The sequence below is a fragment of the Oncorhynchus nerka genome, linkage group LG19, assembly GCF_034236695.1.
Source record: "Oncorhynchus nerka isolate Pitt River linkage group LG19, Oner_Uvic_2.0, whole genome shotgun sequence".
Classification (NCBI taxonomy): Eukaryota; Metazoa; Chordata; class Actinopteri; order Salmoniformes; family Salmonidae; genus Oncorhynchus; species Oncorhynchus nerka.
The window spans coordinates 51,110,220-51,125,901 of NC_088414.1; the positions used below are offsets into that span (position 1 = coordinate 51,110,220).

The window sequence follows — 15,682 nt, forward strand, 5'->3', positions numbered from 1 at the left end:
GGTACCGGTTACAGAGTCAATGTGGAGGCTATATACAGGGTACCGTACAGAGTCAAACTGGAGGCTATATACAGGGGTACCGGTACAGAGTCAATGTGGAGGCTATATACAGGGGGGTACCGGTACAGAGTCAATGTGGAGGCTATATACAGGGGGTACTTGGTACAGAGTCAATGTGGAGGCTATATACAGGGGGTACCGGTACAGAGTCAATGTGGAGGCTATATACAGGGGGTACCGGTACAGAGTCAATGTGGAGGCTATATACAGGGGGTACCGGTACAGAGTCAATGTGGGAGGCTATATACAGGGGGTACCGGTACAGAGTCAATGTGGGAGGCTATATACAGGGGGTACCAGTACAGAGTCAATGTGGAGGCTATATACAGGGGGTACCGGTACAGAGTCAATGTGGAGGCTATATACAGGGGGGTACCAGTACAGAGTCAATGTGGAGGCTATATACAGGGGTACCGTACAGAGTCAATGTGGAGGCTATATACAGGGGGTACCGGTACAGAGTCAATGTGGAGGCTATATACAGGGGGTACCGGTACAGAGTCAATGTGGAGGCTATATACAGGGGGGTACCAGTACAGAGTCAATGTGGAGGCTATATACAGGGGGTACCGTACAGAGTCAATGTGGAGGCTATATACAGGGGGTACCGGTACAGAGTCAATGTGGAGGCTATATACAGGGGGTACCGGTACAGAGTCAATGTGGAGGCTATATACAGGGGGTACCGGTACAGAGTCAATGTGGAGGCTATATACAGGGGGTACCGGTACAGAGTCAATGTGGAGGCTATATACAGGGGTACCAGTACAGAGTCAATGTGGAGGCTATATACAGGGGGTACGGTACAGAGTCAATGTGGAGGCTATATACAGGGGGTACCGGTACAGAGTCAATGTGGAGGCTATATACAGGGTGTTACCGGTACAGAGTCAATGTGGAGGCTATATACAGGGGGTACCGGTACAGAGTCAATGTGGAGGCTATATACAGGGGTACCGGTACAGAGTCAATGTTAAGGCTATATACAGGGGGTACCAGGGTACAGAGTCAATGTGGAGGCTATATACAGGGGGGTACCGGCACAGAGTCAATGTGGAGGCTATATACAGGGGGTACCGGTACAGAGTCAATGTGGAGGCTATATACAGGGGTACCGGTACAGAGTCAATGTGGAGGCTATATACAGGGGGTACCGGTACAGAGTCAATGTGGAGGCTATATACAGGGGGTACCGCACAGAGTCAATGTGGAGGCTATATACAGGGGTACCGTACAGAGTCAATGTGGAGGCTATATACAGGGGTACCGGGGTACAGAGTCAATGTGGAGGCTATATACAGGGGGTACCGGTACAGAGTCAATGTGGAGGCTATATACAGGGGGTACCGGTACAGAGTCAATGTGAGGCTATATACAGGGGGTACCGGTACAGAGTCAATGTGGAGGCTATATACAGGGGTACCGGTACAGAGTCAATGTGGAGGCTATATACAGGGGGTACCGGTACAGAGTCAATGTGGAGGCTATATACAGGGGTACCAGTACAGAGTCAATGTGGAGGCTATATACAGGGGGTACCGGTACAGAGTCAATGTGGAGGCTATATACAGGGGGTACCGGAACAGAGTCAATGTGGAGGCTATATACAGGGGGTACCGGTACAGAGTCAATGTGGAGGCTATATACAGGGGTACCAGTAGAGTCAATGTGGAGGCTATATACAGGGGGTACCGGTACAGAGTCAATGTGGAGGCTATATACAGGGGGTACCGGTACAGAGTCAATGTGGAGGCTATATACAGGGGGTACCGGTACAGAGTCAATGTGGAGGCTATATACAGGGGGTACCGGTACAGAGTCAATGTGGAGGCTATATACAGGGGGTACCGGTACAGAGTCAATGTGGAGGCTATATACAGGGGGTACCGGTACAGAGTCAATGTGGAGGCTATATACAGGGGGTACCGTTACAGAGTCAATGGGAGGGGGCTATATACAGGGGGTACCGGTACAGAGTCAATGTTAAGGCTATATACAGGGGTACCGGTACAGAGTCAATGTGGAGGCTATATACAGGGGGTACCGTACAGAGTCAATGTGGAGGCTATATACAGGGGTACCGGTACAGAGTCAATGTGGAGGCTATATACAGGGGTACCGGTACAGAGTCAATGTGGAGGCTATATACAGGGGGTACCGGTACAGAGTCAATGTGGAGGCTATATACAGGGGGTACGGCACAGAGTCAATGTGGAGGCTATATACAGGGGTACCGGTACAGAGTCAATGGGAGGCTATATACAGGGGGTACCGGCACAGAGTCAATGTGGAGGCTATATACAGGGGGTACTGCACAGAGTCAATGTGGAGGCTATATACAGGGGGTACCGGTACAGAGTCAATGTGGAGGCTAAATACAGGGGGTACCGTACAGAGTCAATGTGGAGGCTATATACAGGGGGTACACAGAGTCAATGTGGAGGCTATATACAGGGGGTACCGTCACAGAGTCAATGTGGAGGCTATATACAGGGGGTACCGGTACAGAGTCAATGTGGAGGCTATATACAGGGGGTACCGTACAGAGTCAATGTGGAGGCTATATACAGGGGGTACACAGAGTCAATGTGGAGGCTATATACAGGGGGTACCGGTACAGAGTCAATGTGGAGGCTATATACAGGGGGTACCGGCACAGAGTCAATGTGGAGGCTATATACAGGGGGTACCGGTACAGAGTCAATGTGAGGCTATATAGGGGTACAGAGTCAATGTGGAGGCTATATACAGGGGGGTACCTGCACAGAGTCAATGTGGAGGCTATATACAGGGGGTACCGTACAGAGTCAATGTGGAGGCTATATACAGGGTGAGTCAATACTATATACAGGGTACAGAGTCAATGTGGGAGGCTATATACAGGGGGTACCGGTACAGAGTCAATGTGGAGACTATATACAGGGGTACCGGTACAGAGTCAATGTGGAGGCTATATACAGGGGTACAGAGTCAATGTGGAGACTATATACAGGGGGTACCGTACAGAGTCAATGTGGAGGCTATATACAGGGGGTACCAGTACAGAGTCAATGTGGAGACTATATACAGGGGGTACAGAGTCAATGTGGAGGCTATATACAGGGGTACCGGTACAGAGTCAATGTGGAGACTATATACAGGGGGTACCAGTACAGAGTCAATGTGGTGGCTATATACAGGGGTACAGAGTCAATGTGGAGGCTATATACAGGGGGTACAGAGTCAATGTGGAGGCTATATACAGGGGGTACTGGTACAGAGTCAATGTGGAGGCTACATATTAGGGGGGTACCGGTACAGAGTCAATGTGGAGGCTATATACAGGGGGTACCGGTACAGAGTCAATGTGGAGGTTATATACAGGGGTACAGAGTCAATGTGGAGGCTATATACAGGGGGTACTGGTACAGAGTCAATGTGGAGGCTATATACAGGGGGTACCGTACAGAGTCAATGTGGAGGCTATATACAGGGGGTACCGGCACAGAGTCAATGTGGAGGCTATATACAGGGGGTACCGGTACAGAGTCAATGTGGAGGCTATATAGGGGGTACCGGTACAGAGTCAATGTGGAGGCTATATACAGGGGGTACCGGCACAGAGTCATGTGGAGGCTATATACAGGGGTACCGGTACAGAGTCAATGTGGAGGCTATATACAGGGGGTACCGGTACAGAGTCAATGTGGAGGCTATATACAGGGGGTACCAGTACAGAGTCAATGTGGAGGCTATATACAGGGGCACACAGAGTCAATGTGGAGGCTATATACAGGGGGTACCGGTACAGAGTCAATGTGGAGGCTATATACAGGGGGTACCGGGCACAGAGTCAATGTGGAGGCTATATACAGGGGGTACCGGGTACAGAGTCAATGTGGAGGGGCTATATACAGGGGTACCTGTACAGAGTCAATGTGGAGGCTATATACAGGGGTACAGAGTCAATGTGGAGGCTATATGGCAGGGGGTACCGTACAGAGTCAATGTGGAGGCTATATACAGGGGTACCGCACAGAGTCAATGTGGAGGCTATATACAGGGGTACAGAGTCAATGTGGAGGCTATATACAGGGGTACAGAGTCACTGAGGCTATATACAGGGGTACTGGGTACAGAGTCAATGTGGAGGCTATATACAGGGGGTACTGGTAGAGTCAATGTGGAGGCTATATACAGGGGGTACAGAGTCAATGTGGAGGCTATATACAGGGTACAGAGTCAATGTGGAGGCTATATACAGGGGTACTGGTACAGAGTCAATGTGGAGGCTATATACAGGGGGTACCGGTACAGAGTCAATGTGGAGGCTATATACAGGTGTTACGGTAGAGTCAATGTGGAGGCTATATACAGGGGGTACCGGTACAGAGTCAATGTGGAGGCTATATACAGGGGTACCGGTACAGAGTCAATGTGGAGGCTATATACAGGGTGTTACAGAGTCAATGTGGAGGCTATATACAGGGGGTACCTCGTACAGAGTCAATGTGGAGGCTATATACAGGGGGTACCGTGTACAGAGTCAATGTGGAGGCTATATACAGGGTACAGAGTCAATGTGAGGTTATATACAGGGGGTACCGGTACAGAGTCAATGTGGAGGCTATATACAGGGGGGTACCGGCACAGAGTCAATGTGGAGGCTACACAGGGGTACAGAGTCAATGGGAGGCTATATACAGGGGGTACAGAGTCAATGTGGAGGCTATATACAGGGGGTACTGGTACAGAGTCAATGTGGAGGCTATATACAGGGGGAGTCAATGGGCTATATACAGAGTCAATGTGGAGGCTATATACAGGGGGTACCGGTACAGAGTCAATGTGGAGGCTACATACAGGGGGTACTGGCAGAGTCAATGTGGAGGCTATATACAGGGGGTACAGAGTCAATGAGGCTACAGAGTCAATGTGGAGGCTATATACAGGGGGTACCGCACAGAGTCAATGTGGAGGCTATATACAGGGGGCACCGGTACAGAGTCAATGTGGAGGCTATATACAGGGGGTACCGGTACAGAGTCAATGTGGAGGCTATATACAGGGGGTACCGCAGAGTCAATGTGGAGGCTATATACAGGGGGTACCGCACAGAGTCAATGTGGAGGCTATATACAGGGGTACCGGTACAGAGTCAATGTGGAGGCTATATACAGGGGGTACCGCACAGAGTCAATGTGGAGGCTATATACAGGGGTACTGCACAGAGTCAATGTGGAGGCTATATACAGGGGGGTACTGCACAGAGTCAATGTGGAGGCTATATACAGGGGGTACCGGTACAGAGTCAATGTGGAGGCTATAGACAGGGGGTACTGCACAGAGTCAATGGGAGGCTATATACAGGGGGTACCGCACAGAGTCAATGTGGGAGGCTATATACAGGGGGTACCTGCACAGAGTCAATGGGAGGCTATATACAGGGGGTACCGGTACAGAGTCAATGGGAGGCTATATACAGGGGGCACTGCACAGAGTCAATGTGGAGGCTATATACAGGGGTACCGGTACAGAGTCAATGTGGAGGCTATACACAGGGGGTACTGCACAGAGTCAATGTGGAGGCTATATACAGGGGGTACTGGTACAGAGTCAATGTGGAGGTACAGAGTCAATATATACAGGGGGTACCGGTACAGAGTCAATGTGGAGGCTATATACAGGGGGTACCAGTACAGAGTCAATGGAGGCTTTATACAGGGGGTACCGGTACAGAGTCAATGTGGAGGCTATATACAGGGTGTACTGGTACAGAGTCAATGTGGAGGCTATATACAGGGGGTACCGCACAGAGTCAATGAGGCTATATACAGGGGGTGGGCACAGAGTCAATGTGGAGGCTATATACAGGGGGTACCGGTACAGAGTCAATGTGGAGGCTATATACAGGGGGTACCGGCACAGAGTCAATGGAGGCTATATACAGGGGTACCGTACAGAGTCAATGTGGAGGCTATATACAGGGGGTACCTGCACAGAGTCAATGTGGAGGCTAAGTGTTATATACAGGGGGTACCGGTACAGAGTCAATGTGGAGGCTATATACAGGGGGTACCGGGTACAGAGTCAATGTGGAGGCTATATACAGGGGGAACCGGTACAGAGTCAATGTGGAGGCTATATACAGGGGGTACCGGTACAGAGTCAATGTGGAGGCTATATACAGGGGGTACCGGTACAGAGTCAATGTGGAGGCTATATACAGGGGGCCGGCACAGAGTCAATGTGGAGGCTATATACAGGGGGTACTGCACAGAGTCAATGTGGAGGCTATATACAGGGGGCACTGTACAGAGTCAATGTGGAGGCTATATACAGGGGGTACCTGTACAGAGTCAATGTGGAGGCTATATACAGGGGGTACCGGTACAGAGTCAATGTGAGGCTATATACAGGGTGTTACGGTACAGAGTCAATGTGGGAGGCTATATACAGGGTGAGGGGGGAGTACAGAGTCAATGAGGTTATATACAGGGGGTACCGGTACAGAGTCAATGTGGAGGCTATACAGGGGTACCGGCACAGAGTCAATGTGGAGGCTATATACAGGGGGTACCGGTACAGAGTCAATGTGGAGGCTATATACAGGGGGTACCGGCACAGAGTCAGTGTGGAGGCTATATACAGGGTATTACGGTACAGAGTCAATGTGGAGGCTATATACAGGGGGTACCGGTACAGAGTCAATGTGGAGGCTATATACAGGGGCTACCGGGTACAGAGTCAGTGTGGAGGCTATATACAGGGTATTACTGCACAGAGTCAATGTGGAGGCTGATTGTGGGGGGTACTGCACAGAGTCAATGTGGAGGCTATATACAGGGGGTACCGGTACAGAGTCAGTGTGGAGGCTATATACAGGGTATTACGGTACAGAGTCAATGTGGAGGCTATACAGGGGTACCGTACAGAGTCAATGTGGAGGCTATATACAGGGGGTACCAGTACAGAGTCAATGTGGAGGCTATATGCAGGGGGTACCAGTACAGAGTCAATGTGGAGGCTATATACAGGGGGTACCGGCAGAGTCAATGTGTGACTATATACAGGGGGTACCAGTACAGAGTCAATGTGGAGGCTATATACAGGGGTACCGGTACAGAGTCAATGTGGAGGCTATATACAGGGGTACCAGTACAGAGTCAATGGAGGCTATATGCAGGGGGTACCAGTACAGAGTCAATGTGGAGGCTATATACAGGGGGTACCGGTACAGAGTCAATGTGGTGACTATATACAGGGGGTACCAGTACAGAGTCAATGTGGAGGCTATATACAGGGGGTACTGCACAGAGTCAATGTGGAGGCTATATACAGGGGGTACTGTACAGAGTCAATGAGGCTATATACAGGGGTACCGGCACAGAGTCAATGGGAGGCTATATACAGGGTACCGCACAGAGTCAATGTGGTGACTATATACAGGGGGTACCAGTACAGAGTCAATGTGGAGGCTATATACAGGGGGTACCGGTACAGAGTCAATGTGGTGACTATATACAGGGGTACCAGTACAGAAACAATGTGGAGGCTATATACAGGGGTACTGGTACAGAGTCAATGTGGAGGCTATATACAGGGGGTACTGGCAAGAGTCAAATGTGGAGGCTATATACAGGGGGTACCGGTACAGAGTCAATGTGGAGGCTATATACAGGGGGTACTGGTACAGAGTCAATGTGGAGGCTATATACAGGGGGTACCGGTACAGAGTCAATGTGGAGGCAATATGCAGGGGGTACTGGTACAGAGTCAATGTGGAGGCTATATACAGGGGGTACCGTACGGAGTCAATGTGAGTGATATATACAGGGGGTACTGGTACAGAGTCAATGTGGAGGCTTATATACAGGGGGTACTGGTACAGAGTCAATGTGGAGGCTATATACAGGGGGTACCGGTACAGAGTCAATGAGGCTATACAGGGGGTACCGGTACAGAGTCACGTGGAGGCTATATACAGGGGGTACCGGTACAGAGAGTCAATGTGGAGGCTATATACAGGGGGTACCGGTACAGAGTCAATGTGGAGGCTATATACAGGGGGTACCGCACAGAGTCAATGTGGAGGGGTACCGGTACAGAGTCAATGTGGAGGCTATATACAGGGTACCGGTACAGAGTCAATGTGGAGACTATATACAGGGGCTACTGGTACAGAGTCAATGTGGAGGCTATATACAGGGGGTACTGGTACAGAGTCAATGAGGCTATATACAGGGGGTACCGGTACAGAGCCAATGTGGAGGCTATATACAGGGGGTACTGGTACAGAGTCAATGTGGAGGCTATATACAGGGGGGTACCGTACAGAGTCAATGTGGAGGCAATATGCAGGGGGTACTGGTACAGAGTCAATGTGGAGGCTATATACAGGGGTACTGGTACAGAGTCAATGTGGAGGCTATATACAGGGGGTACCGCACAGAGTCAATGTGGAGGCTAATATGCAGGGGGCACTGGTACAGAGTCAATGTGGAGGCTATATACAGGGGGTACTGGTACAGAGTCAATGTGGAGGCTATATACAGGGGGGTACCGGCACAGAGTCAATGTGGAGGCTATATACAGGGGGTACCGGTACAGAGTCAATGTGGAGGGGGTACCGGTACAGAGTCAATGTGGAGGCTATATACAGGGGGTACTACAGAGTCAATGTGGAGACTATACAGGGGCTACTGTCACAGAGTCAATGTGGAGGCTATATACAGGGGGGTACTGGTACAGAGTCAATGTGGAGGCTATATACAGTGGGTACTGGTACAGAGTCAATGTGGAGGCTATATACAGGGGGTACTGGTACAGAGTCAATGTGGAGGCTATATACAGGGGGTACCGGTACAGAGTCAATGTGGAGGCTATATACAGGGGCTACTGGTACAGAGTCAATGTGGAGGCTATATACAGGGGCTACTGGTACAGAGTCAATGTGGAGGCTATATACAGGGGGTACTGGTACAGAGTCAATGTGGAGGCTATATACAGTGGGTACTGGTACAGAGTAAATGTGGAGGCTATATACAGGGGGTACCGGTACAGAGTAAATGTGGAGGCTATATACAGGGGGTACCGGTACAGAGTCAATGTGGAGGCTATATGCAGGGGGTACCAGTACAGAGTCAATGTGGAGGCTATATACAGGGGCTACCGGTACAGAGTCAATGTGGAGGCTATATGCAGGGGGTACCGGTACAGAGTCAATGTGGAGGCTATATACAGGGGTTACCGGTACAGAGTCAATGTGGAGGCTATATACAGGGGGTACCGGTACAGAGTCAATGTGGAGTCTATATACAGGGGGTACCGGTACAGAGTCAATGTGGAGGCTATATACAGGGGGTACCGGTACAGAGTCAATGTGGAGGCTATATACAGGGGGTACCGGTACAGAGTCAATGGTAAGGCAATATGCAGGGGGTACCGGTACAGAGTCAATGGTAAGGCAATATGCAGGGGGTACCGGTACAGAGTCAATGGTAAGGCAATATGCAGGGGTTACCGGTACAGAGTCAATGTGGAGGCTATATACAGGGGGTACCGGTACAGAGTCAATGTGGAGGCTATATACAGGGGGTACCGGTACAGAGTCAATGTGGAGGGGTACCGGTACAGAGTCAATGTGGAGGCTATATACAGGGGTACCGGTACAGAGTTAATGTGGAGGGGTACCGGTACAGAGTCAATGTGGAGGCTATATACAGGGGTACCGGTACAGAGTCAATGTGGAGGCTATATACAGGGGGTACCGGTACAGAGTCAATGTGGAGGGGTACCGGTACAGAGTCAATGTGGAGGCTATATACAGGGGGTACCGGTACAGAGTTAATGTGGAGGGGTACCGGTACAGAGTCAATGTGGAGGCTATATACAGGGGGTACCGGTACAGAGTCAATGTGGAGGCTATATACAGGGGGTACCGGTACAGAGTCAATGTGGAGGGGTACCGGTACAGAGTCAATGTGGAGGCTATATACAGGGGGTACCGGTACAGAGTTAATGTGGAGGGGTACCGGTACAGAGTCAATGTGGAGGCTATATACAGGGGGTACCGGTACAGAGTCAATGTGGGGGGGTACCGGTACAGAGTCAATGTGGAGGCTATATACAGGGGGTACCGGTACAGAGTCAATGTGGAGGCTATATACAGGGGGTACCGGTACAGAGTCAATGTGGAGGCTATATACAGGGGGTACCGGTACAGAGTCAATGTGGAGGCTATATACAGGGGGTACCGGTACAGAGTCAATGTGGAGGCTATATACAGGGGGTACCGGTACAGAGTCAATGTGGAGGATATATACAGGGGGTACCGGTACAGAGTCAATGTGGAGGCTATATACAGGGGGCACTGGTACAGAGTCAATGTGCGGGGGTACCGGTACAGAGTCAATGTGGGGGTACCGGTACAGAGTCAATGTGGGGGTACCGGTACAGAGTCAATGTGCGGGGAAACAGTTAGTTGAGGTAATATGTACATTAAAGTGATAATGCATCGATAATAACAGAGAGTAGCAGCAGCGTAAAAGAGGGGGGGGGGGGGGAGCAAATTGTCTGGGTAGCCATTTAATTAGATGTACAGGAGGAGTCTTATGGCTTGGGGGTAGAAGCAGTTTAGAAGCCTCTTGGACCTAGACTTGGCACTCCAGCACCGCCTGCCATGCAGTAGCAGAGAGACCAATCTATGACTAGGGTGGCTGGAGTCTTTGACATTTTTGGGGGTCTTCTTTTGACACCCTGCCTGGTATAGAGGTCCTGGATGGCAGGAAGCTTGGCCGCAGTGGTGTACTGGGTCGTACGCACTATGGAGGCTGAGCAGTTGCCGTACCAGGCAGTGATTGCAACCAGTCAAGATACTCTCGATGGTGCAGCTGTAGAAATATTTAAGGATCTGAGGACCCATGCCAAATCTTTTCAGTCTCCTGAAGGGGAATAGATTTTGTCAAACCCTCTTCACGACTGTCTTGGTGTGCTTGGCCCATGTTATTTTGTTGGTGATGTGGACACCAAGGAACTTGAAGCTCTCAACCTGCTCCACTACAGCCCCATCGATGAGAATGGGGGCATGACCTGTCCTCCTTTTCCTGTAGTCCACAATCATCTCCATTGTCTCATCACGTGGAGGGAGAGGTTGTTGTCCTTGCACCACACGGCCAGGTCTCTGACCTCCTTCCTATAGGCTCTCGTCATTGTCGGTGATCAGGCCGACCACTGTTGTGTCATCAGCAAACTTAATGATGGTGTTGGAGTCGTGCCTGGCCATGTAGTCATGAGTGAACTGGGAGAACAGGACGGGACTGAGCACGCACCGCTGACGTGAGTGCTGCTGGGCAGTAAACATTTAGGCAGGTTACCTTTGCTTCCTTGGGACAGGGACTATGGTCGTCTGCTTGAAACATAGGTATTACAGACTCGGTCAGGGAGAGGTCAAAAATGTCAGTGAAGACACTTACCAGTAGGTCAGGGCATGTCTGGAGTACACGTCCTGGTAATCGGTCTTGTGAATGTTGACCTGTTTAAAGGTCTTAGTCACAGTCGTCCGTAACAGCTGATGCTCTCATGCATGTTTCAATGTTACTTGCCTCGAAGCGAGCATAGAAGTAATTTAGCTCATTTGGTAGGCTCGTGTCACTGGGCAGCTTGCATCTGTGCTTCCCTTTGTAGTCTGTAATAGTTTGCAAGCCCTGCCACATCTGAAGAGCATCTGAGCTGATGTAGTACGATTCGATTTCCTGTATTGACTATTTGCCTGTTTGATGGTTCATCGGATGGCATAGCGGGATTTCTTATAAGCTTTCAGGTTAGAGTCCCACTCCTTGAAAGCGGCAGCTCTATCCTTTAGCTCAGTGTGGATGTTGCCTGTAATCCACAGCTTCTGGATGGGGTATGTACGTACAGTCGCTGTGGGGACGACGTCATTGATGCACTTATTGATGAAGCCAGTGACGGATGTGGTGTACTCCTCAATGCCATCGGAAGAATCCCAGAACATATTCCAGTCTGTGGTGCAAAACAGTCCTGTAGCATAGCATCTGCTTCAGCTGACCACTTTTTTATTGACCTAGTCACTGGTGCTTTCAACTTTAGTTTTTTCTTGTAAGCAGGAATCAGGAGGATAGAATTATGGTCAGATTTGCCAAATGGAGAGCGAGGGATAGCTTTGTACGGGTCTCTGTGTGTGGAATTAAGAGGGCTCTAGAGTTTTTTCCCCCTCTGGTTGCACATTTAATATGCTGGTATAAATTTGATAAATGGGATTTAAGCTACCCTGCATTAAGTCCTCGCCACTAGGAGGCTGCCTCTGGATGAGCGTTTTCCTGTTTGCTTATGGCTGTATACAGCTCATTTAGTGTTGGTTTTACTGGCAGCATCAGTTTGTGGTGAAATATGGAATAGCTACGAAGAATATAGTTGAAAACTCTCCTGGTAAATAGTATGATCTACAGCTTATCCTAAAATACTCTAACTCAGGTGAGCAAAACCTTGAGACTTAGATATCGTGCACCAGATGTTGTTTACAAATATACATTGACCGCCACCACATGTCTGCTGTTCTATCCTGCCGATACAGTGAATAACAAGCCAGCTGTGTGTTATTCATGATGTCCTTCAGCCACGACTCGGTGAAACATAATATATTACAGTTTTTAATGTCCTGTTGGTAGAATATACGTGCTTGTAGTTTGTCCACCAGATTATCCAACGATTGTACATTAGCCAATAGTCCCGATGGTAAAGGCCGATTAGCCACTCGTCACCGGATCCTCACAAGGCACCTCTTTCTCCTGCGAATGACGGGGATGAGGGCCTTGTCAGGTGTCTGGAGTAAATCCGTCTCGTCCTACTCATTAAAGATTTTTTTTGTCCAGTTCAAGTTGAGTAATCACTGTTCTAATGTCCAGCAGCTCTTTTCAAGATGGTAACAGCAATATTATGTACAAAATAAGTTGCGAAAGAACTAACAATGCGAAATAACTGACTAAATAGCACGGTAGCCCAAAAAACGTCAGCCATCCCCTCTGGCACCATCATGCTCTGATATTAAATTCACACTACACCACTTCATAGTTCAGCTCTGATATTAAATTCACACTACACCACTTCATTGTACAGCTCTGATATTAAATTCACACTACACTCCTTCATAGTTTACTTCATAGTTATTTGAGAGTTAACCTTTCAGGGCCACATGATCCCCTTTGGGATCAAGCCCCACCCCCCCTGAGCTCTAATGTGGCGCAGGGAACGCAAGAAATAATCCTAAAAATATTTAACCTCCACAGAATCGCTTGAAAAATGGCTCAAATGAAAGATAAAGAAGTTATTTATCTACCCAGCAAGTCAGATTTCTAAAATGTTTTACGGCGAAAACATAGCACATATTTATGTCCAACCACCACTGCATACATACCTCATTAGCTTAGCCAAGTAGGAAAAAATATGCAATCAACAAACGCAGGATTAAAAGAAAAATCATTTCACTAACCTTTTGAAATCTTCATCAGATGACAGTAATATAACATGTTACACAGTACATTCATTTTTTTTCAATAATATGCAATATATATCCATAAATCTCTGTTTACAATTATGCATCGTTCAAAAAATGCTACTGCAATGTCAGGAGAAATAAATAGCTCCGGCAGATAACGTCAGCTAACAAGGAATACACATCATAAACTTTGACTAAATATGCATGTTTTACATATGTATGGCAAGATAAACTTCTTCTAAATGCAATTGCTATGTTACAATTATTTTTAACGTTACATTTGGCGTTTACTAGGCTATAATAGAGAGTCGGCGCTCTCATTTAGCATACTGACTCCTCTATCATGGAGTCGACAGAAACCCAAAATGAAGACGTAAATATTCCCTTACCATGGCTGTTCTTGCTTCAGAAGACGTGGAAGGGTTAATACTCACCAAGTTAGCGTTCAGTTTTCAAGTCTGTGTCTTTCCGTTCTCAAACTAGACACTTTTCGGTCGAAATGTATGCAAATTTCAAGTGGATGCGCACCAAAACGTCGAAAGTATACATTATATTTCAGTAAACTTGTCAAACTATGTTTATAATTAAGCCTTAGCATGTTATAAAGGTCTACAGCAATCGTGAGGGCGAACAGATAAGCACACGTTGTTCAGTCCGTCCTGAGAGAAAGAGAGAGAAATTTCCCAGCTCCCATTGGTGAAACTTTTTTTTTGCGTCACCGGGACGTTTGGGCACGCTGAACGTCTCGTGAGCGCGCGATTCTCACAGTTACACGCCTCATCGAAAGCAGGCTTCACGCTGAAGACGTAGAAACTGTTTCCATGGTTATAGCTGTTTGGGAAGTGTGTATACGATGACGTCAAAGTGATGGCAACTTTTCCCATTACAAGAGAGACTTTGGGAGAATGCATGCCCTGAGACTTCTGCTTTAGCTAGAGACAAAATTTAAACGGTTTTATAAGCTTTAGAGTGTTTCCTATTCGATAACAATTTTTATATGCATATATTAGCAACTTTTGACAAAAATTTATCATGGTTTATATGGGTGCCGAATTCCTCCAGAAGGGGCAGTATTCAGGCCTGTGTTTGTGTTTTTTTGTTGTGTTTGTTATTATTCGTATTAATGTTATTGTTATTGATAATGAGTATGTATTATTAACATGTATTTTTGAAGGACCCACGCTGCAGAAGCTGTTAATAACATTATTATTGTTATTACTACATATTTCTTAAGGCCCTAAGCTGCAGAAGCTGGCCCAGAGTCTAGGAGACATTCAGGTGATCTCTGGCGCTGCCTCTCTGAGTATAGAGCGCCTCCCATTGGCTGCTGAGGGCCTCTACACCTGCCAGGCTCTCTACGACACAGATCAGGGAGCCAAGCTATACTACTACTACATACACCTACGGGTACTGGGTAAGATATAGTACTACTACTACTACTACTGCTACTGGTACTGCTACTACTGCTACTACTGCTACTACTATTACTTCTACTACAGCTATACTAGTACTACTACTACTACTACTGCTACTACAATTAATTCTACTACAGCTATAGAACTACTACCACTACTGCTACCATTACTACTACAACTGCTACTACTATTAATTATACTACAGCTATGCTAATACTACTACTACTACTACAACTACTAAAATTAATTGTACTACTGCTACTACTACTACCACTACTACTACTACAACTACTACTGCTTGTATTAGTGCTAGTATTACTACTACTTCTACTACTACTATTACTGCTACTATTACTACTACTACTGCTGCTACTACTACTAATACTACTAAAACTGCTAGTATTACTACTACTACTTCTACCACTACTATTAATTGCATTACTACTATTACTACTACTGACACTACTACTGCTAGTATTAGTACTACTTCTACTTCTACTACTACTACTACTATTACTACTACCACTACTGCTACTACCACTATTACTTATATTACTACTATTATTACTACTAATACTAGTACTAATATTACTACTACTCCTTCTACTACTACTACCACTACTGCTGCTACTACTACTGTTACTATACTACTACTACTACTACTTTGGATTACTACTAATACTACTACTACTCTTACTACTACTTCTACTTCTAC

General features: G+C 47.5%; 1 protein-coding gene across 1 annotated transcript in view; it reads left to right on the forward strand.

Moving 5' to 3' along the window:
• Window positions 1–15,682, forward strand: part of LOC115120155 (hemicentin-2-like) — a 194,911-nt gene that overhangs the window by 34,949 nt on the left and 144,280 nt on the right. The window contains exon 3 of the mRNA XM_065005028.1: window positions 14,787–14,966. Coding sequence (XP_064861100.1) covers window positions 14,787–14,966 — 180 coding nt within the window. The remainder of the gene's footprint in view (window positions 1–14,786; window positions 14,967–15,682) is intronic.